Raw genomic sequence first — 19,885 nt, forward strand, 5'->3', positions numbered from 1 at the left:
CGTGATGCCCACGAGACCCGCGTTTCCAACAACTTGCAGAGACACCGAGTCTGTGAGCAGGGCACTGGCCGGGGGTGGGACGACCGGATGATCCCCCCCGGGTCACACCCCCAGAATCCTCTCCACACGCCCCAGGGGGCAGCGCACGGACCGGTTACTGCAACTGTGTTCTCACAGCGGGGGTGGGAAGGCTTCGGGGAGAGGCCGAGGGGAGGGTGGAGGCCGGAGCGGGGCGGGGCGGGGGTCCCGGGAAGGCCCGGCACGCGGGGCTGCAAGCCAGCCACCCGCACTGCCCCGAGGATTCCCCAGGTGACGGCACGGGACTGGACACGCCCCGATGTTTGGAGGTTCGTAGCGGGGGCTGCGGGGCTCCGCTCCGTGGTCACTGCCAGATGGGAGGCGACGGGACAGGGACGTCCCGGTGGGGGGGGGGAGGGAAACACGGCGCCAGGACCCAGGTCCCCACCCCTGCCCAGGGGATCCTCAGAAAGTCCAGTTTCACTTAAGTCTCCAGGCTTTTTCTGTGGAGGGTGGAGGCGACCAGCCCATTAAGAAAGCCACCCCAGGGGGCGCCTGGGTGGCTCAGTTGGTTAAGTGTCCGACTTCAGCTCAGGTCACGATCTCGCGGTCCGCGAGTTCGAGCCCCGCGTCGGGCTCTGGGCTGATGGCTCAGAGCCTGGAGCCTGCTTCGGATTCTGTGTCTCCCTCTCTCTGCCCCTCCCCTGTTCATGCTCTGTCTCTGTCTCAAAAAAAAAAAAAAAGAAAACCACCCCAAGTGCCACGTGACTGAGACTGTCGAATCCCAGAAAACAACCTTCACGAGACAGGGAGGGAAGAGCCAGAGCCCGACTTCACTCAGTGGCACCAAGCGGTTAGGCCTCCCGGTCCTTGCCGTGCTCGGGACCGTGGACTGTCCTCGACCGTGGTGCCCACGGCCGAGTTACCGTATAACTGGCCTTTCCAACACCTGGCTACGCGTTCATGCGGTTCACTTCCTTTTAAGGAAAACACAAAGGTGGTTTCCGCCTCAGCCTGGCCGAGCTGAGCTCCGTCTAACTGCTCATCTCCCTGCGGCGGCAGAAGCAATGATTAACTGGCTTGGAACTCACTGGAATTCACCGAGCTGGCACTTTGCCAGAGCTCGGAGCTTGGGGGGGGGGGCAGTGGCATGGTCAGGCCTCCGAAGGACCCAGCCGAGTCTTCTCAGGCTCACAGCCAAGGGGCCTGAGAAGGGCCATCCTCAGGTGGGGCACCAGTGTCCCGACCTCACAGGTACCTCCTAGGTCAAGGGTCGACAGCAAGGTGAAGGTGGGTGGCAACGAGGCCGGTCCTGAGGGGCGCAGGCGAGCAGTGCAGACGCGGCCTCCCCAGGACGCCGCAGCTCCGACTGTCCTTGGAGCGTGTGCACACAAACACGTATGCACGTATTTATACTCGTGCACACAATACATTATACACATGCCCACCACGTACTCATGCACGTGTACACACACACATTTCAACATATATACACACACAGGCATGCACACATGCTCACATACACCCCCCCATGCTCACATGTATATACGTGCACTTGTGTATATGCTCACGTGTGCGCACACATGCACACACATGTACACGCGTGCCTATGCGTGCACACACATATACACACAGTATGCACATGCATACCCTCATCTGTGCACACATACACACCCACACGTGTACACACACACTCACGCACACACTTTCAAGTGTGTGGCCTGGACACCCCCCCTCACTCTGACGGCCACACGCCCTGGGCCAGGCCGTTTAGTACTTCAGGTCCCCATTGATGGAGGTCGTGGACACCCTGCTGACCAGCCCCTGGCGGTCCCCCCGTCTCTGGCAGTGGTTCCTGATGAGCTTGTAGATGGCGAAGCCGGGGATGGCCAGGCAGGGCACCCCAGCCACGATGACCACCACGGCATACACCCAGCCTGGGTACGTGACCTTCTGGGATTTAGGAAACTCCTCCTGGGGAGAGAGCAGGGGTGACAGCCGCATGTACAGCCAACAAGGTCTCCTACAGGGTACACGCCCCTCCCCCCGTAGGTCACCTCCCGGCCCTCGTGGCAGAGGGGAGGGGCACCTGGGCTCCCGACCCCACAGGGAGCAAGACCCCCACTGCCCCCTCCGCTGCAGCCCCTCGGCTCACATAGGCAGGGTCCCAGACGCTGTAGATCAGCTCCTCGTTGACCTTGACCACAAAGAAGAACAGGAAAATGACCAGCATAAGCAGTGGACTGACCACCCTCCACGTGACTTGCCAGAAGATGTTGGGCTTGTGGCCAATCATGAACTCTATGTCCCTGTTGAACCTGGACACGGAGGTGGGAAGAAAGCTGTCACCGGGACATGGTCAGGCCTACGATCCCCTCAAGGCCGAGGGCGGCTGGCCTGTCCAGCCCAGACAGACGTCACCGTCTGCAGCCACAGCCCGGCCTTTCCTCTGACCGGAGTCCCGGCCGTCCCTGTGCACAGAGACCTGCCACCTCAGGGACTAGCCTCTGGAGGCCCAAGGCGCCACCGCCCAGGGCTCCAGCCCTCAGACTTGCCACGTGGAGGTCCGGGCAGGCGCTCGCTGAGCAGGGTTAGAGCTCCGGGGATGAAGGGCAGGCTGGGAGGCCGTCCCGTCCCAGCCTCCCTGCAGGGCAGCGGCTCCACAGCTGGACAGCCCCCACCCCCCCGCCCTGGGCCGGACTGCCTTCTGCACCAGAGCCTGCGTTCTGCAGAAATGAGCGTGGCGCCCGCGGAGCGTGGCCACGAGCTGCCCAGGACAAAGAGAATCCAGAGGACATTTCTGGGAAGGTACCGCTGCCCAGGCCTCAGCCCCAGGCTGGACCCAGCAGGGCCGGGGAGGCCGTGGTGCATCTCCTCTGTGCGGGCCCGTCCCCCCGTGTGTCGTGCAGCGACCCCCACGAGCGTCTGGCTTCGCGCCGTCCCAGGGCGCTCACAGATGGCCGTGTCCTCATTCACTCGGTCACGGGCCTGCATCACAACTCTCTTCCCCCAGTCTGCTAGAGCAGTGAGCGCGGGCGGGGCAGCACGCGTTCCTCGGTGGCCCCCGGGCTGGTTCGAAGTGTGTTATGGCCCGGCGCGGGCAAGCTCTCGCGGGTACAGAGGCCGCATCCCGACATCGGCGCGCCTCCAAGGGCTCGTGTGTGCGCACTGGTGCTGGACACCGGCCGGCGGTCTCTGAGGCCCTGGTGAGCCCGGCCCCTGGCGAGGGCACCTCGGCCACGTTCTGGGCCCCGGCTCACCTCCAAACGGGGCGTGATGCCCTGAGCGTCCGGCCGTGCAGACCACTGACAGGCCCACTCACCACCTCTCTTCACCTGGGGCTCCGTCTGGCTGCGTGGCACTGTCTCCCCTAGAAAGGCCCAGAGCGCCCACGCCACGGAGCTCCCCTGGCCACGCGCCCCTAGTCATAATGAAGCACACAGCACCCCCCCCACCCGGGCCGGCAGCCCTGGGGCCCCACAGGGAAGCCTTGCTCCCCACGGCGAGCGCCCTGCCCTGGCCGCGTCCAGCTCTCACTTCCGCTGCTCGAGCCCCACCCCCGCGGCTACTCAGCCGCTCCTGGTCCACCTGCGCCCGCGTCTCATGTAGTTCAGGCTTCACGGCCTGTGAGACACGACAGTGCTTCGCCTCCGTGTGGCACAGCTGTCCTCAGTTAGGAATTTTCAATCGCGTGGTCAGACCGGAGGGGTCTGTTTCCGGGTGGTTGCCGATTCCTCTCTCCCACCCCCAAGACTGCGTGGCCTGTCAGTGCTCATCCGTGCTGGCTCTGGAAGCACCCACGGCTGGAAGTTCACACGGCTCCGGGCGGCCCATCTCCTCTGCCCATGGCCCCGCCGACCCATGCCCCGCGCGCTCTCCAGGGACATGCACGCTCGGCCCCGCGTCACACACGCCCGTCTTCCCCTGCCCCGAGCGCGGGAACTTCCTGCCTCCCTCCTACCTGTCCACACCGTACACGTAGACCACGGCAAACATCTCGCAGAAGGCGATGATGAGCAGCGGGATGGAACCGGCGTAGCTGTCCAGCAGGGACAGCCAGTACTGGCCCGAGTTCAGCGTGAAGATGAACGCGATCAGGTACGTCCCCAGGCAGATGAGGCCTTCGGGACAGAGAACACGGCTGCTGCGGACCCAGGCCCCGCGTCCCGGCCGAGGCTGCAGCCTGGAGGCTGTCCCGGCCCCACGTACCTGTGAGCAGCTCTTTGGGCCACTTTTCGGGGATGATCTTGAGGTCCTGCAGGGGCACGACCACGCCCTCCATGTTGCCAAACATGGACGACAGGCCCAGGCAGAAGAGCATGATGAAGAAGAGGACGGACCACAGCGGGGACACAGGCATTTTGGTGATGGCCTCCGTGAAGACGATGAAGGCCAGCCCCGTGCCCTCCACGCCCTGCAGGGTGGGCAGCTCCATCAGCGAGGCACGCGCCCTCCCGAGGGCCCCTGTCCTTGCCCGACCCTGCACCTGCTGAGCCTCCCCCCCCCCAGGGCCCCTGTCCTTGCCCGACCCTGCACCTGCTGAGCCTCCCCCCCCCAGGGCCCCTGTCCTTGCCCATCCCTGCACCTGCTGAGCCCCCCCGAGGGCCCCTGCACCTGCTGAGCGCCACCCCCCCCCCCGAGAGCCCCTGTCCTTCTGCATCCCTGCACCTGCTGAGCACCCCTCCTCCGCCCCCGCACAAGGAAAGCGCTGATTTCAGCCACCCGGGAAAACCACCAGAACTCATCTCTTGGGCCCAACTGCATTTTTAAAAGCTGACTGAGTTCAAACACCAGGAAGTGGGTGGCACTGCTTGGCAGCAGTCAGGGCCCCACGCGGCCCAGACAGACATGTGGCAGGCACGGCAGACCGTCTGCTCGCTGACAGGTGTCACCCCACAGGACGCTTCCTGAGCCGCTCCCCACACAGCTGGGCTCAGAGCTCAGGATGACTTTACTAGCCTGAGCACGCGTCCCGAACAGACGCCCTAGGGCTGCGAACAGTGGGCCAGGCTGTGCGCGACGACGGGCTTGCGGACGCAGAAGCGCCAGGGCTCCGCGTGGCACCCCGGCTGACCCCGTGCCCCTGCCTTTGGCCCCACGTGGGTCAGTGAGACCTCTGCCTTGGGTCCTCCCTCCAGGCAGTGGGTGTTCCTGGTGGGGCTGAGAGGCTAAGTCGGGAGCCCGGGGCCCCCGTGTTCCCTGCAGGTCACGGGCTCTGGTCCCGGGGACCCACTCAGAAGTCAGGGACCCCAAAGTAACTTCACGGCATCTACGTGAGTCTGTGGAAAACGTGCCGCTGCCCTCCACACACCAGCTCCGCCCTGCGGGGCGAGCCAGGACTTCGGGAGGACGTGGGGGCTAAGGGCAGCGGTGCGCCCGTGCGAGGAAACTCAGGATGAGCGGGCGAGCCCAGCCAGCCTCGGGGCACAGACTGCAGCAAAACCGGAGGCAGACGCAGCAGCCTGGTGGCCTGGGGCTGGGGACGGGGCGGCGGGGACCCACTGCTGATGGAAAACTCGCGGCCAGGGCCCTGGTGGCATGTGGCATGCCCCAAATACCGTGCGGCTCCAAATAAGAAAATTGCAGAATTAAAACTGATAAATTCGGGCTCATAAACCTTAACGATATGGAAACATTACTCATCATTAAAATTGGACTTAGAGGGGCGCCCAGGTGGCCCGGTCAGTTGAGCGTCGACCTCGGCTCGGGCCATGATCTCGCAGTTTGTGAATTCGAACCCCATGTCACACTCTGTGCAGACAGCCTATCCGTGCAGAGCTTGCTTTGGATCCTCCGTCCCCCTCTCTCTGCCCCTTCCTACCTTGCGCTCTCCCAAAAAGATGGCAAAAACATGTTTTTAATAAAAGGGAAAATAAGACTGGAGTTCAAAGGCAGTGGCACATCAGAGGAGATCTGCAGCTGTACTAAGGTGTCAGCCTCCCCGAGTGACATACGCCAATCGAGCGAGATTGCGAGACGGTTATAAGGACACTGGCGTTTTTGTAGGAGGAACTATAGTAAAAGTAGCCCACGGGGTGTTTTCACGTGTTTGACGTGAGGCACTGGAGGAGGCCAGGCCCGTGGGCACCGGGCTCGCAGGGGAAGCTAGGCGCCCGCCCCCTGCCCCCAGAGCCCGAACCGCAGGGGCGCCACCCAAGGCACCGACCTCCGAGAGGAAGGAGTTCATGTCGCAGGTCTGGAAATGCAGTTTCGCGTAGGCCTCGGGCTCCGTGGCATTGAACCACTGTTGCACCTCCGCGAAGTTCTCCTGCGTCACGTTGCCCTCAGGCAGGTCGAAGCCGTTGATAAGCGTCAGGATGTTCCTGGAAGAGAGCCAGGCTGGCTGCAGGCCCGGGGGGGGGGGGCAGGGGGTGCTCCCTGGAGGCAGTTTGCAAGCTCCTCAGGGCGGGCGAGCCACCTACGTGTTGAAGCAGTCGTCGAAGCGCTCGGTGGCACGGAAGCCGATGATGGAGTAGACCACGGTGGCCGCGTACACGGACGTGAAGCCGTTGATGACCGACACGATCACCGAGTCCCTCTCACAGTTGTTGCTGCAGTGAGAGCACTGGCTGGTCACTGACGGCCGGGGACGCCCGCCCGGCCCGTGTGGGCGCTCAGCGAAGACGGCGCAGCTGCGTCCCGACCCCGCTCTGCCCTTCTGCCACTTCCCCACGCCCCCATAGCCGCCAGTCCCGGAGACCCCGGGTTCAAATCCCTACTCCCCTGGGTCGTGAGGCTTCGAGGTGCTGGGCTTGGCCAGGACCCCCAACTCCCCCTGGACGCCCAAAGCCCCCCTGCAGCCCAGAGGGCCCAGAACACGGCCCCTGACCTCCCACCCCCACCCGCTGATGCCAACACCCTCCTTCCAGATGCTTCTGATGGCCGGCATCAGAAAGTGGGATAATAAGGTGTTGGCGAGGGTGTGGAAAAATCGGGCCCGCCACGGGACGGCTGGGTGAACACAGCGTGCCCGTCCACACACCGGGCGTGGCTCGGTCGTGGGAGGAAGCACGCCCCGACACAGGCTGCAGCAGGGCCGGACCCCAAGGACATGGTGCGGTGACGGAAACCAGACGCAGAGGACGGCTCCCGGGAGTCCGTGCCCTCGAAACAGCCCAAGAGGCGGCGGCTGGTTCAGGGGAGGGGGCACGGGGCTCCCTGGGGCGGGCGGCATCTGCGGGGCCTGGAGACGGCACTGGCACGACCCTGGGAACGTGGGAGCCCAGCGGGTGAACGGCCCCGGGGCGGGGCGGGGGGGGGAGCATGTCCTGTCCCGCCCAGCACCACGGCCCTTCCCCCTCCGCGTCTGCTCCCGAGGCTCGCTCTCTGCTGGACCACTGGTCCCAACCGGAAGGTCCTGGAGACCCTGGGGGTTTGGGCCCCTGCCGTGTGGGTGTCGGCCTGGGCTGGGCTGCAGGGACGGGCGCCCCTGGGGGTCCTGGGTGCCCGGGGGCGAGGGGGGTGGAACACCAGGGCTCAGGGTCACGGAGACCGAGGTGCCAAGGGGAGGCTGGGTCGTAAACGGGCCTCGCTGGAGGGACCCCCCTGGTGAAAGCCCTCCGGAGTCACCAGCCCGCCTCTATGCACCCTGTGGCCGCCCCCACTGCTGGGACCCAGGTCCCTGTACCCCCCGCCCCCGCCCTTGGTAGGGAGGCCCGCCCGCACTCACTGCACAGAGTTGTAGCTGGAGAAGGAGATGAGACCCCCGAAGGCCAGCGAGAAGGAGTAGAAGACCTGAGCCCCCGCGTCCAGCCAGGTGACCGGGTTGGCCAGCTCCGTGACCTGTGGCAGGACAGAGACCCCTCAGCCTCACTCCCAAGGTGCTGGCTGACACACGGCCCGGTGGCGGCCACCCTCTGTCCACACAGCCGTACTTGAGCCGATGGGCCCCTGACGCCCCCGGCCCGGCCACCCCCTGCCTCTGGGCGGACCTCAGGGGACTCACGTTGGGCGTGAAGAGAAACACGATACCATTGGTGGCTCCCTTCAGTGTCAGACCCCGGATGAGAAAGATGGTCAGGACCACGTAGGGCAGCGTCGAGGTGACGTACACGGCCTGTGGGCGGGGCAGGTGAGGGGGGGGGTGGGAAGAGAGGGCTGCCGGTTAGGACCCCCTCCCGGGTGCCCCTGGCCCCCAGACTCCAGGCAGGGAGGTGTGCCCGACCCTCCACTTCCCAGCGTTCTGCGGGACTGGGACCATCTGGTGCCTCCCGACTGGGGATACCGTGGGTCCCACGGCTTCCTGAGCACGTGGGCAGCAGAGGCCCTGCCCAGACAGCGGTGGGGGGGAGGGGTCACGACCCTCACAGCGGCCGAAGGTGCACGGGCGCCCCCCAGCCCCGCGGGCACCTTGCCGGTGGTCTCGATGCCGCGGATGGTGCACACGTAGAGCACGCTCCAGGCACAGGTCAGGCAGAGCAGGACCCACCACTGCACGGAGCCGGAGTCGCTGATGGAGGTGGAGATGTTGAGGGTCTCCCGGTACCAGAAGTAGTCCACGGAGGAGCTGCGCGCGCACTCCTCCACGTAGCCTGGGGGCGGGCACTCGCACACATCAGAGCGGGCACGGGGTGCGAGCCAAGGTGAGGAACGGGGACCGGGGCCCGAGCCATGGGAAACACAGGTCGTGTTTTTGAGACATTGACAGCGGGGACGTTGTATGTGCCCGTGCACACCCACACATGCACACCCGCACTCACACCCATACATGCGCACACGCACACCCGTGCACACACACCCGCACGCCCACACACCCGCATGCCCACACATGTACACCCACACCCGCACACCCACGCATGCACACCCACACCCGCACATACACGCATACACATGCACACGCGTACCCACAAACGCACGCCTACACATGCACGCATACACCCGCACACCCGCACATGCACACCCACATATGCATATGCACCCACACACGGTGCACATTCACACAAATATGTGCACACGAGTGTACCTGCACGCAAACACACCTCCCATGCATACATGTGTGCACATGCACACAGACCTATGTGTGCATGCACATATGCACACCCACACACGCGTGCATGTGTGGGGTGTGCACCCGGGCCTTGACTGCCTGCCTTCTCCCTCTTGTCCCTGCTGCAGGCAGACAAGAACCCCACAGGCTTGGCCCGGGGAGGGCTCACGACGCCGTCCCAACAATGTCGGGGAGCGGCTTCCGGGACACCCCACGCACACCCCCCCCCCGCCGGCAACTCAGAACCCCACGCACGGCTGTCCTCGCTGCAAGGCCCAGGCGGATGGGCAGCACCCCCTTCCTGGGCCACGCCGCCCCTCCTGACGGGGAAGCCACCAATTTTAAGGGCTTTTCTCCTGCAACGTGCCCTTCTTTTAATGCCCTGTTGCCTTAAGTGTGCCCTGGGTTTTGCCCGACCTGAGCTCCAGGCATCCAAAATCTGGAAAATCAGAGGGCAAGTGTCCGTGGACGGTCAGCCCGCGTGATCAAAGGTGCGGCCTCCCCACCCTGCTAGTGGCAGCTCGCCAGCTCCCCGGCCCTGCCCAGGGCTCACCTGTCCTGTTGGCGTTGAGCGGACACTCACTCCAGGGCAGGGGGTCCTGGAAGGAGTTGAAGAAGTACCACATGACCCAGGCGATGATGGTGTTGTAGTAGAGGCCCACCATGAAGGACACGAACATGGACGCGATGCCTGGAGGGACCAGACCGTCACTGCTCAGGAGTGGGGGTCACTGCTGGGAGAGGGGTCAGTGCCGGGCGAGGGGTCAGTGCCGGGCGAGGGGTCAGTGCCAGGCAAAGGGTCACTGCCGGGCGAGGGGTCACTGCTGGGGTGAGGGGTCAGTGCCGGGCGACGGGTCACTGGTGGGCGAGGGGTCAGTGCCGGGTGAGGGGTCACTGGTGGGCGAGGGGTCACTGCTGGGCGAGGGGTCAGTGCCAGGCAAGGGGTCAGTTCCAGGTGAGGCGGTCACTGCTGGGTGAGGGGTCACTGCCGGGTGAGGGGTCAGTGCTGGGGTGAGGGGTCAGTGCCGGGCGAGAGGTCAGTGCCGGCTGAGGGGTCACTGGTGGTTGAGGGGTCACTGCTGGGTGAGGAGTGAGTGCTGGGTTGAGGGGTCAGCGCCTGGTGAGGGGTCAGCGCCGGCCAAGGGGTCACTGCTGGGCAAGGGGTCAGTGCTAGGCGAGGGGTCAGTACTGGGGTGAGGGGTCAGTGCTGGGTGAGGGGGTCACTGCCGGGTGAGGGGTCAGTGCTGGGGTGAGGGGTCACTGCCGGGCAAGGGGTCAGTGCTGGGGTGAGGGGTCAGTGCCGGGTGAGGGGTCAGTGCTGGGGCGAGGGGTCAGTGCCGGGTGAGGGGTCAGTGCTGGGTGAGGGGTCACTGCTGGGTGAGGGGGTCACTGCCGGGTGAGGGGTCACTGCTGGGTGAGGGGTCACTGCCGGGTGAGGGGTCAGTGCCGGGTGAGGTGTTACTGCTGGGGTGAGGGGTCAGTGTCAGGCGAGGGGTCACTACCGGGCAAGTGGTCACTGGTGGGCGAGGGGTCAGTGCTGGGGTGAGGGGTCAGTGCCGGGTGAGGGGTCAGTGCTGGGGTGAGGGGTCAGTGCCGGGTGAGGGGTCAGTGCTGGGTGAGGGGTCACTGCTGGGTGAGGGGGTCACTGCCGGGTGAGGGGTCACTGCTGGGTGAGGGGTCACTGCCGGGTGAGGGGTCAGTGCTGGGGTGAGGGGTCAGTGCTGGGGTGAGGGGTCAGTGCCGGGCGAGAGGTCAGTGCCGGGCGAGGGGTCACCTCCGGGTAAGGGGTCGCCGCTGGGGTGAGAGGTCAGTGCCGGGCGAGGGGTGAGAGCCGGGCGAGGTATCAGTGCCGGGTGAGGAGTCACTGGTGGGCGAGGGGTCAGTGCCGGGTGAGGTGTTACTGCTGGGGTGAGGGGTCAGTGTCAGGCGAGGGGTCACTACCGGGCAAGTGGTCACTGGTGGGCGAGGGGTCAGTGCCGGGTGAGGTGTCATTGCCGGGTGAAGGGTCAGTGCTGGGCGAGGGGTCACTGCTGACTGAGGGGTCAGTGCTGGGGCGAGGGGTCAGTGTCGGGCTAGGGGTCACCCCCGGGCAAGGGATCAGTTCTGGGCGAGGGTCTCTGCTGGGTGAGGGGTTAGTGCCGGGTGAGGGGTCACTGCTGGGTGAGGAGTCAGTGCTGGGGTGAGGGGTCAGTGCTGGGGCGAGGGGTCACTGCCGGGTGAGGGGTCAGTGCTGGGATGAGGGGTCAGTGCCGGGCGAGAGGTCAGTGCTGGGCGAGGGGTCACTGCCGGGTGAGGTATCACTGCTGGGGTGAGGGGTCAGTGCCAGGCGAGGGGTCACTACCGGGCAAGTGGTCACTGGTGGGCAAGGGGTCAGTGCCGGGTGAGGTGTCACTGCTGGGGTGAGGGGTCAGGCCAGGCGAGAGGTCAGTGCCGGTGAGGGGTCACTGGTGGGTGAGGGGTCAGTGCTGGGGCGAGGGGTCAGTGCCGGACAAGGGGTCACTGCTGGGTGAGGAGTCAGTGCTGGGGTGAGGGGTCAGTGCTGGGCGAGGGGTCACTGCTGGCTGAGGGGTCAGTGCTGGGGCGAGGGGTCAGTGCTGGGGCGAGGGGTCACTGCCGGGCGAGGGGTCAGTGCTGGGATGAGGGGTCAGTGCCGGGCGAGAGGTCAGTGCTGGGCGAGGGGTCACTGCCGGGTGAGGTATCACTGCTGGGGTGAGGGGTCAGTGCCAGGCGAGGGGTCACTACCGGGCAAGTGGTCACTGGTGGGCAAGGGGTCAGTGCCGGGTGAGGTGTCACTGCTGGGGTGAGGGGTCAGGCCAGGCGAGAGGTCAGTGCCGGTGAGGGGTCACTGGTGGGTGAGGGGTCAGTGCTGGGGCGAGGGGTCAGTGCCGGACAAGGGGTCACTGCTGGGTGAGGAGTCAGTGCTGGGGTGAGGGGTCAGTGCTGGGCGAGGGGTCACTGCTGGCTGAGGGGTCAGTGCTGGGGCGAGGGGTCAGTGCTGGGGCGAGGGGTCAGTGCCGGGCGAGGGGTCACTGCTGGGTGAGGAGTCAGTGCTGGGGTGAGGGGTCAGTGCTGGGCGAGGGGTCACTGCTGGCTGAGGGGTCAGTGCTGGGGCGAGGGGTCAGTGCCGGGCTAGGGGTCAGTGCCGGGTGAGGGGTCACTGCCGGGCGAGGGGTCACCCCCGGGCAAGGGATCAGTTCTGGGCGAGGGTCACTGCTGGGTGAGGGGTTAGTGCCGGGTGAAGGGTCACTGCTGGGTGAGGAGTCAGTGCTGGGGTGAGGGGTCAGTGCTGGGCGAGGGGTCACTGTTGGCTGAGGGGTCAGTGCTGGGGCGAGGGGTCAGTGCCAGCCGAGGAGTCAGTGCCGGCCGAGGTGTCACTGCTGGGGAGGAACCTCCTTGCTGACCTTAAGGAGTGGACGGAGGAAGCTTGGAGAGCAAGAGTGTGGCCTCAGCAGTCAGCCCACCTCGGGGCCATCCAGCCACTCCCGAGCCCTGATCAGGGCAGGGAGTCGGCAGGGGCGGGGGTCTCTACTCTCCCCGTGCGTCTACACCCTCCAACCCGCTGGGCGCCTGGGGCCTCAGGATGGTGTCCGCTGCCCCGCTGGCCCCCGGCGGCCAGCAGTGACCCAGGCCCTGACCTGAGCTTGTAAGGAGGGGTCTGCGAAGGCCCGGGGGCGGGGCCTAAGCGCTGGGCCCCTCCTCTCCCTGAAATCAGGCAGTGAAGGCGGGCAAGGAAGGAGGGGCACCCGCTGCCAATAGGGGACCCCGGCAGAGCCCGGCGGCGCACCTACGCCCTTGAGGGCCGGGTGGATGGAGCTCCAGACGCCCACGCTCCCCTTCCGCAGCCTCTGCCCGATGGCGAACTCCAGGTGCAGCAGGGGGATGCCCTCCACGACCAGCAGGATGAGGAACGGGATCATGAAGGCCCCTGCGTGGGGAGAAGCGGCAGCGTGTCAGAGGACGGCTCACGGGAGGGCGACGGGCCACCCCTGGCGACGCGGGCGTTTGTAGGAAGCACCTGCAGAGACACAAACTTGGGAGGTTCCCGACCACAAGGCCACGAGCACCGCCGCGCAGGGAGCCACCACGCGCCACCTCCCGACGGTGGCGTCCGTGGGCCGTGACGGCAGCCCCCGGAATCAGCGGAGGCGTCCGCGTGCCGGGGGGAGCCAGGTGCGAGGGTCAGAGGGGAGAGGTCACGGGAGCGGAGGGTTCAGACACCGACCCGGGGGAGTGCACGCCGGGGTCCTTGATCTGAGCCTCGGGAGGCTAGCTGGGCAACACTGAGGGCCTCGGAAGGCCCTGACCCGGAGCCGCGACCACATGAGGGGATGCAGGGACCCCCGGGACTGGGGGCACCAGGACCAGGCTGCAGGTTGAGACGGGAAATTAGCGAAGGCGGCGGGCTCGGGGCCCCTGGGCCGCTCCCTCCTCGGGCCCAGCGCGACCTAGCAGAGACCAGCACAGCCGAGGTCACCAGAGCGTGAACTTCGGGCCAGGTTGCAGCTGCGCTGTAGGGACTGCCGACGAGGGTCTGGACACACTGATGGCTTCAGGACTGACCGGTGCGTTCGGCGGGGGGCGGGGGAGGGGCGAGCATTCGGTCCCTCTCCTGGGCCATCTCTGCCAGCATCAGCCTATACCCCCTCTGCCCTGGGTTCGCTCCCTGCCTCTTTCTCCTCTGCGGGGTCCCTTGTGTCGGGAGGGACAGCCCCACCCCCACCCCCGCGCAGAGCCCAGGGGCGCTCCCACCCCGCAGTGGGCCATCCTCGGTCTGCGTGCTGGACTGCCTGAGTGGCCTCCCTCCCAACGCGGGACTCCAGGGACAGGCCCCTTCAGATGCCGAGGTCAAAATTCCAGGACAGCAAGGGGCATGGGCCACGACTGGGGATGTGGCCCTCAAGGTGACAATGACAGAAAATCAAAGAGCGAGGACGGGCACGGGGAACGAAGACCCACCAGCTGGATCCCCTTGGGTCTGGGGGCCCAGCCCGGGCCACAGGCTCACGGGCAGGGGCCACCTACACCCCACCAGGACCTGCTCACCGTGTCACCGTGTCACCGTGTCCGTGAGGGTTAAGATAAAAGAAAAGAGCTGCCTCTCCAACGTTTTCTTAGGGGCTTGATTTGAATCTCTAAGCGGGACGCCTGGAAGCTCGGCCGGTCAAAGGCCCAACATCAGCTCAGGCCACGATCTCACTGTGAGTTCGAGCCCTGCGTCAGGCTCGCTGCTGTCAGCACAGAGCCCACTTTGGATACCCTGCCCCCCTCTGTTTCTGTCCTCCTGCCACCTCACGTGCTCTATCTCTCTCAAAAGTAAACATTTTTTTTTAAATAAAAGAAAGAAAAAAAATCTCTGAGCAAAATTACCAAGAAAACAAGTCCGTTTGGGGACAAGGCTCCAGAATGTCCTTCAGTCTCCCCTTTTCTCATGACGCCACTTTCACCCACCAGCCTTCCGGTCCCTGCATCCCCATCAGGAAACTCCTATTCATCCTGGGAAACCCCATTCGGATAGCCCCTCTTCCAGGAAGCCGCCTCGGTTCTCCCGGCGCCCTCCCGCACACAAGCTCCTCCAGGTGGGCGGCTCCCCTGAGTGTGAGGCTCCGCCCCGGTGGGCACAGCCAGTGGGGGAAGGGGGGAGGAGGGGTCAGGCACATGCCCAAAATGAGCCGTCTGTGCCCCCACGTTGTGGGGCGCATCCCAGCGAGGCAGGTGGGTCTGCCTACCCAGTACCCTGGCCCCGGGCAGCGTCCAGCCTGGAGCAGCCCCCTCGGCCCCACGCTCTTTTCCAGGGATGAGAATGTTCTCCAGCGAGGCCGAGAGCTCTGTACAGATTAGGCCCTGGGGGATACGTGGCTTTTTTTTTTTTAAACCCAGCTACTTCTTTCCTTCCCGTGGGTAAAGGTGGAGGAAGCAGGGAAGGGCAGAGGAGGGAGAGCGGCCAGCAGGCACCGTGGCGCCTGGATGTGGTTCCAAAGGTCCCTGGAGACGGGCGTCCCTGTGCTGCCCAGGCTTCCGCACCGGTGGACACGCGCGCACACACACGCAGAGGCAGCCTGCTGCACGGGGGAGGGGTGGACGGCACCCAAGGGGGACAGACCCGCTGGTGCGGAAGCACGGCTGGCGTTCTAAGGAACCGGGAAACAGGGCGGGGAGTCTGGAGACCCACGGGAGGCCCAGTTGTGTTAGTCCTGAGGGGTAACCACACTCTCAACAGGCCGCCAGGGGCTTTGTGGGATGTGGGTGGCACTCATCACGGAATTGGTCCCGGGAAACTGGCATCATTTCCCCAGGCTCCCGTAGGCGATGGCGACAGATGTGTGGGTGGGGGACCTGCCTCCCCCAGGGTCCCTCCCCCCCCAACCCTTTCACTGTCACCCCCAGGGTCCCTCCCCTCCATCCCTGTCACTGTCATTCTGAAGGGAGATGTGGATTGCTGCCCCCCACACCCCCACCCCCGGGCCTTCCCGCCTTCCGTCCACAGTCCAGACCAGACTGAACTCTCCAGAAATCACCCAAACACCAGAGGGCCATCTTGGGCGAGCCGTTCTGCCCTCCCTGCCCCTGGGGCCTGCACCTTAGAGCCCGTGCCCAGGTCCTTTCCAGGCCCGGGAGGACAGCACGGGGTCACCATGGCCAAGGCACAGAAGGGCGATACTATCTGAGCTCACAGAGGAGGAAACTCCTAAAGAGAAGTACACCCGGAGATGCGTCTGACAAGTGGCAGCAGGGACTCTGGGGGAGGGGACAGACAGGGACCCTTGGAGGAGTTCCTGATGCCAGCTCTGGGCTCGGCTCACGTGCCCCTGCCCAGCGCCCCGGCCCAGGCCCACGTCCACACACGGGTTTCCTCCTAGGTCAGGGTGACCCACAAACCCTGCAGCACCTTCCCATACCCACCCCAGTCCCACCCCAGTCCCACCCCAGTCCCATTTGCATCCTATTCCCACCCCACCCCCCTCCGATGCTCTCTCCTGCCCCAGGAAGCTTCCCTGTGAGAGCGCGTGCCCCGTGCACGCTCTGGGTCAGGGCGTGGGGTGGCTGTGTGCCACCCCACCATGTGATGTGGGGATAAACCTACCCTTCAGGGGCTCGTGGACCTCTGTCACTTGCAGAGGAGCACAGAGCCCGTGCCCAACTCCCACTGAGGTGGGAGGAGCACTAGCCAAACACAGACCCCCGAGGCGGTGCAGGAGGAGGACACAGCCCACCCGGGAACCACCTGCACCTGCGCCCTTCACAGCGCTGCCCCGGGGACCCCAGTCAGAGAGACCCAGCGTTGGGGACCTTTCGAGTGACCACACAGTCTCCTAATGCCATGCGCCAGAGGGGGCACTGCGCGTGGGTGCACGCGCGCGTGGGTGAGTGGGTGTGTGCATGCATGCGTACGTGCGTGTGTGGGTGCACGGGCGTGTGAATGTGTGTGTGGGGGCTGTGCACGCATGCGTGCATGGGTGCGCGCGTGTTGTGTGGGTGTTGCGCGGATGTGCGGGGGCGTGTGTGCACACGCGTGGGTGTGGGCTGCGCGCGTGTGTAGGTGCGTGCGGTGTGCACGCATTGAGAGCGTGGGTGCGTGCGCTCGTGGGTATGTGGGCATGTGCGTCAGTGCGTGATGTGTGCGCGCAGGCGTGTCGGGTGGGTGCGTGCGTGCGCACCGCCGCGAATACAGCAGAACGTTGTCGACTGAATCGAAATCAGGGTCTGGGATGTCGTTTTGTCTACTTTTCTGACTTTTTTCCCCCAAAATATAAAGTTAAAAATAAAGTAAATGAATATTTGTCGTACTTTGCAAATTACCCAAAAGTCCTGGAAGTAGTTGGAGGCATGTTACGTCTTCACGGAACCAGCTCCCTCAAGTCACACCACCCCCCCACCCCTTACAGCTGGGGCCGCAGGCGTGGGAGGCGTCGCGCGGAGGGTCACCGGCTGCGGTCACCTCCCTGCGGCCCTCCGCCTCCTGGGCTCGGCTGCTGGCCTCCCGGTGGGCGTGGGTGGCCTGGACGGGACAGAGCGTGAGCCACGGAGGGTCCCGGAGCGCAGAGGTCGGACCCCCAGCCCTGGCGCCAGCGTGGAACCTCGCTGTGGGGGCGCAGGGCAGGCCTCTGCTCCCCGGGCTGACTGGGGGACAGCCCGTCAGTCTGCAGGGTCTGGGGGCACGGTTCCCGCGGGTGAATACAGCACCAGGACCGCAGTGCAGGGGTGCAGCCAGCCCCCTTCCCTGTCCAGGGGGCAGGAAATCTGCGGGGTGCTGGGCTCCCAGTTACAAGTGAGCAGGAGCAGGCTGGGACCCTCTCTGAGGGTGGCCCTGGGGGGCACGTGAGCGGAAAGTCCCAGAAGGAAGGGGCATTGGCCCCAGAGGCAGCTGGGAGGCAGGCTCAGGGACCGACTGGGACCGACCGCAGAGGCTGCACTGCTGGGGCCCCTCCTCCCTCTGGCTCCCCCTCTGCTGTGGCTGCCGCTTCCGCTTCCAGAGTCAGAAGCTGGATCAGGGGTCTGTGAGACCTGAGGAGGCCTGAGGTCCCTCCCAGACCTTGGGAAGCTCAACCCTGGGAAATTCAGGGCCCCTGAGGCTGACCCAGGAACGAGCACTTCTGCCTTTCCCGGGGATGCTTTTAGATCACAAAGCCCAGGTGAGAGCCTGCGGGTGCTTCAGAGTAAGAAGCAAACAGCCCCGCAAACACATCACTGGGGCGCCCGTCCCCGGGACAGCCAGCCCGCTCTGCACAGCCCGTCTCCCCAGTGAGCACCTGCCCCTGCCCCAGACCCCTCCTTGTTTACAGCTCAGCCCCAGCCCAGGGTTCCCCAGGGCTGCGGCCGCGGACTCATGGAGGTTCCGTCCCTGTCGCCCATAGGGACCGGAGGCGGGCGAAGCGACCATGGTGAGGACACAAAGCCAGCGTCACAGGGCCGGGGGAGAGGGAGAGGGGCAGCCTCGGCCTGTGGAAGGAGACCGCTGCGGTCCAGGCAAGGCCCTCCAAGGCCTCTGGGGGTGGCAGGGTTGGCCTGAGGTCAGGGAGTCCTTCTGTGGGTCGCCTGCTCCCGGCCCAGCTCCCTCCTCTATCCAGGCAGGAGTGCGGTGCCCGCGTGGTGGCCCTGCGAAGGGCTGTCCCCCACTGCCCCTCCCGCTCTCGGAGAGGGGGCTCCATCCAGAGGAGTGGCCGGTTCCCCTCAGACCCCTCACATCCAGGTCAGGTGTGCTCTTCGAGGACGCACACAGAGGCTTGGACGCGCGGGTCCGGGCGGCAGACATCCCTCGCCGGCCCCACGAGCCAAGAGCAGAGCGCTGTGGGGGCCTGGACCACCCTGCAACCCTGCCCAGCCCTGCCCCCGCTGCGGACGTGGAGGCTGAATCCGCAGGGGAGGCAGGTGGCACTCCAGGGGGACGGCGTGTGTGACCACGGCCCCCGGGGACTCCTTCCCCTCCCTGCGAATGGGCTCCTCGGTCCGGGGCCCCATCCCGTCGTTCACAGGCGGACCCCCTTCCAGCCCGGGGCTCACCTCCGCCGTGGCTCTGGCACAGGTAGGGGAAGCGCCACACGTTGCCCAGGCCCACGCAGAAGCCCACGCAGGTGAGCATGTACTGGGCCTTGTTGTCCCACTGGGGCCGGGAGCCTGCCTCCTTGGCCTCGATGCTCTCCAGCTGGTCCAGGGACGGGATCCGGTCCTCCAGGCCCGGGTTGGGCAACACGAGCCTCACCATGGTGGTCGCAGGGCCGGTCCCTGGTGGCCCAGGCGGGTCGGGAGCCAGAGGGCGAGTGGCCGCAGGCCCAGAGCCCCAGCACTTTATAGGGAACCTTTGGCACCTCGCCCCGAGCACCTGGCGTCAGCAGATCTGGAGGTGAGTCCGCCCCAACTGTTAATGCCTTATCTGTGGAGGCGCCGCAGACCCTCGGGACTGCCCCACAGGCGCTGGCCGGCCCCTCCCACTGAGCAAACGCAGCCGCCAGGGCTCCCGCCCCCAGGGTGCTCCCTTCCCCCCCTCCCTGCAGGACACCGCTGCTCTCCAGACCCTGGGATGCTCGGCTCGGGCTCACCGTCACACTCCCCAGCGGCAGAAGGAGGTGGGGCGGCCCCCCCTCTCCCCGGCTCCTTCTGCCAGCAGGCTATGTGCGGGGCCATCCCTGCCCCGCCCCACCCCGTCCAGGGCCGTGAGGTGGACCTGGGCCCTGGGAGCAGCCCACTGCCCTGCTCACTCGGTGTTTGGAGCCGCCTGGACCCCTCCGGGCCCCGAGCACCAGGCTCTAACCAGCTTCCCAGGGAGCTTTGGGTCCCCGCTGGCATCTGGGTACCGAAGCCCCTTCAGATGCGGGGTGCCTGTAGGTGGGCCCCTGGGACCCACAGCAGCCCCCAGGGCGCTCGGCTCCCCGGGTCGTCACCCGGCTGTCCCCCAGCCTCTCCGGGCAGCTGCGGGATTTCTGTCCTCCTACCCAGCGCCGGGCATGGGGCGGCCCCGAGAGGGGTGGGGGGACGGCAGTGGGAAACGGGGTTCCACTGCGGTCAAGCAGGGAGGCTTGGGGGGCCCGCGGCACACGCAGAGAGCGTCGTAGCCTCCACCTGGTGCCCTCTGGCCCTGGGTGCCCTCCAGCCCAGCCTGGCCTCTAGCCTGGGAGAGCAAGGGAAGAACCCCACCTGAGGGTTATGACGGCCAAGCCGATCCTGAAGGCAGAGCAGAGTTTGGGACAGAGTTAGTGTGGGTGGGGACGTGCCCACCAGCGATCTGCACCTGGCAATCCTTCCGGCCCGCTGCCACTTTTCCTGGGTCACTGAGCAGGCCACACCCAGCCCCCTCGGGGCCGTTCCCTCGGGAGCTCCCTTCACTGGCCTGCGGGGTCAGCTGGGTGCAAAGCCCTCTCTGATGGCCCTGTTGACCGACCTCCACTC

At 65.9% G+C, this 19,885-nt stretch overlaps 1 protein-coding gene across 1 annotated transcript; it reads right to left on the reverse strand.

The window, feature by feature from the left end:
- Positions 1–1,723: 1,723 nt before the first annotated feature.
- SLC6A19 (solute carrier family 6 member 19) lies at positions 1,724–18,757 on the reverse strand. Its single transcript, XM_042998084.1, has 12 exons — positions 18,503–18,757; positions 12,789–12,929; positions 9,558–9,695; positions 8,368–8,549; positions 7,964–8,074; positions 7,688–7,800; positions 6,441–6,569; positions 6,185–6,341; positions 4,228–4,432; positions 3,980–4,139; positions 2,174–2,336; positions 1,724–1,992 (listed from the first exon to the last, which is right to left on the reverse strand). Exons 1-12 carry the CDS (start codon positions 18,702–18,704, stop codon positions 1,789–1,791), a joined length of 1,905 nt encoding a protein of 634 aa, XP_042854018.1. The 5' UTR covers positions 18,705–18,757; the 3' UTR covers positions 1,724–1,788.
- Between the last annotated feature and the right edge of the window lie 1,128 nt (positions 18,758–19,885).

Source organism: Panthera tigris, chromosome A1 (genome assembly GCF_018350195.1).
Source record: "Panthera tigris isolate Pti1 chromosome A1, P.tigris_Pti1_mat1.1, whole genome shotgun sequence".
NCBI classification, from domain to species: Eukaryota; Metazoa; Chordata; class Mammalia; order Carnivora; family Felidae; genus Panthera; species Panthera tigris.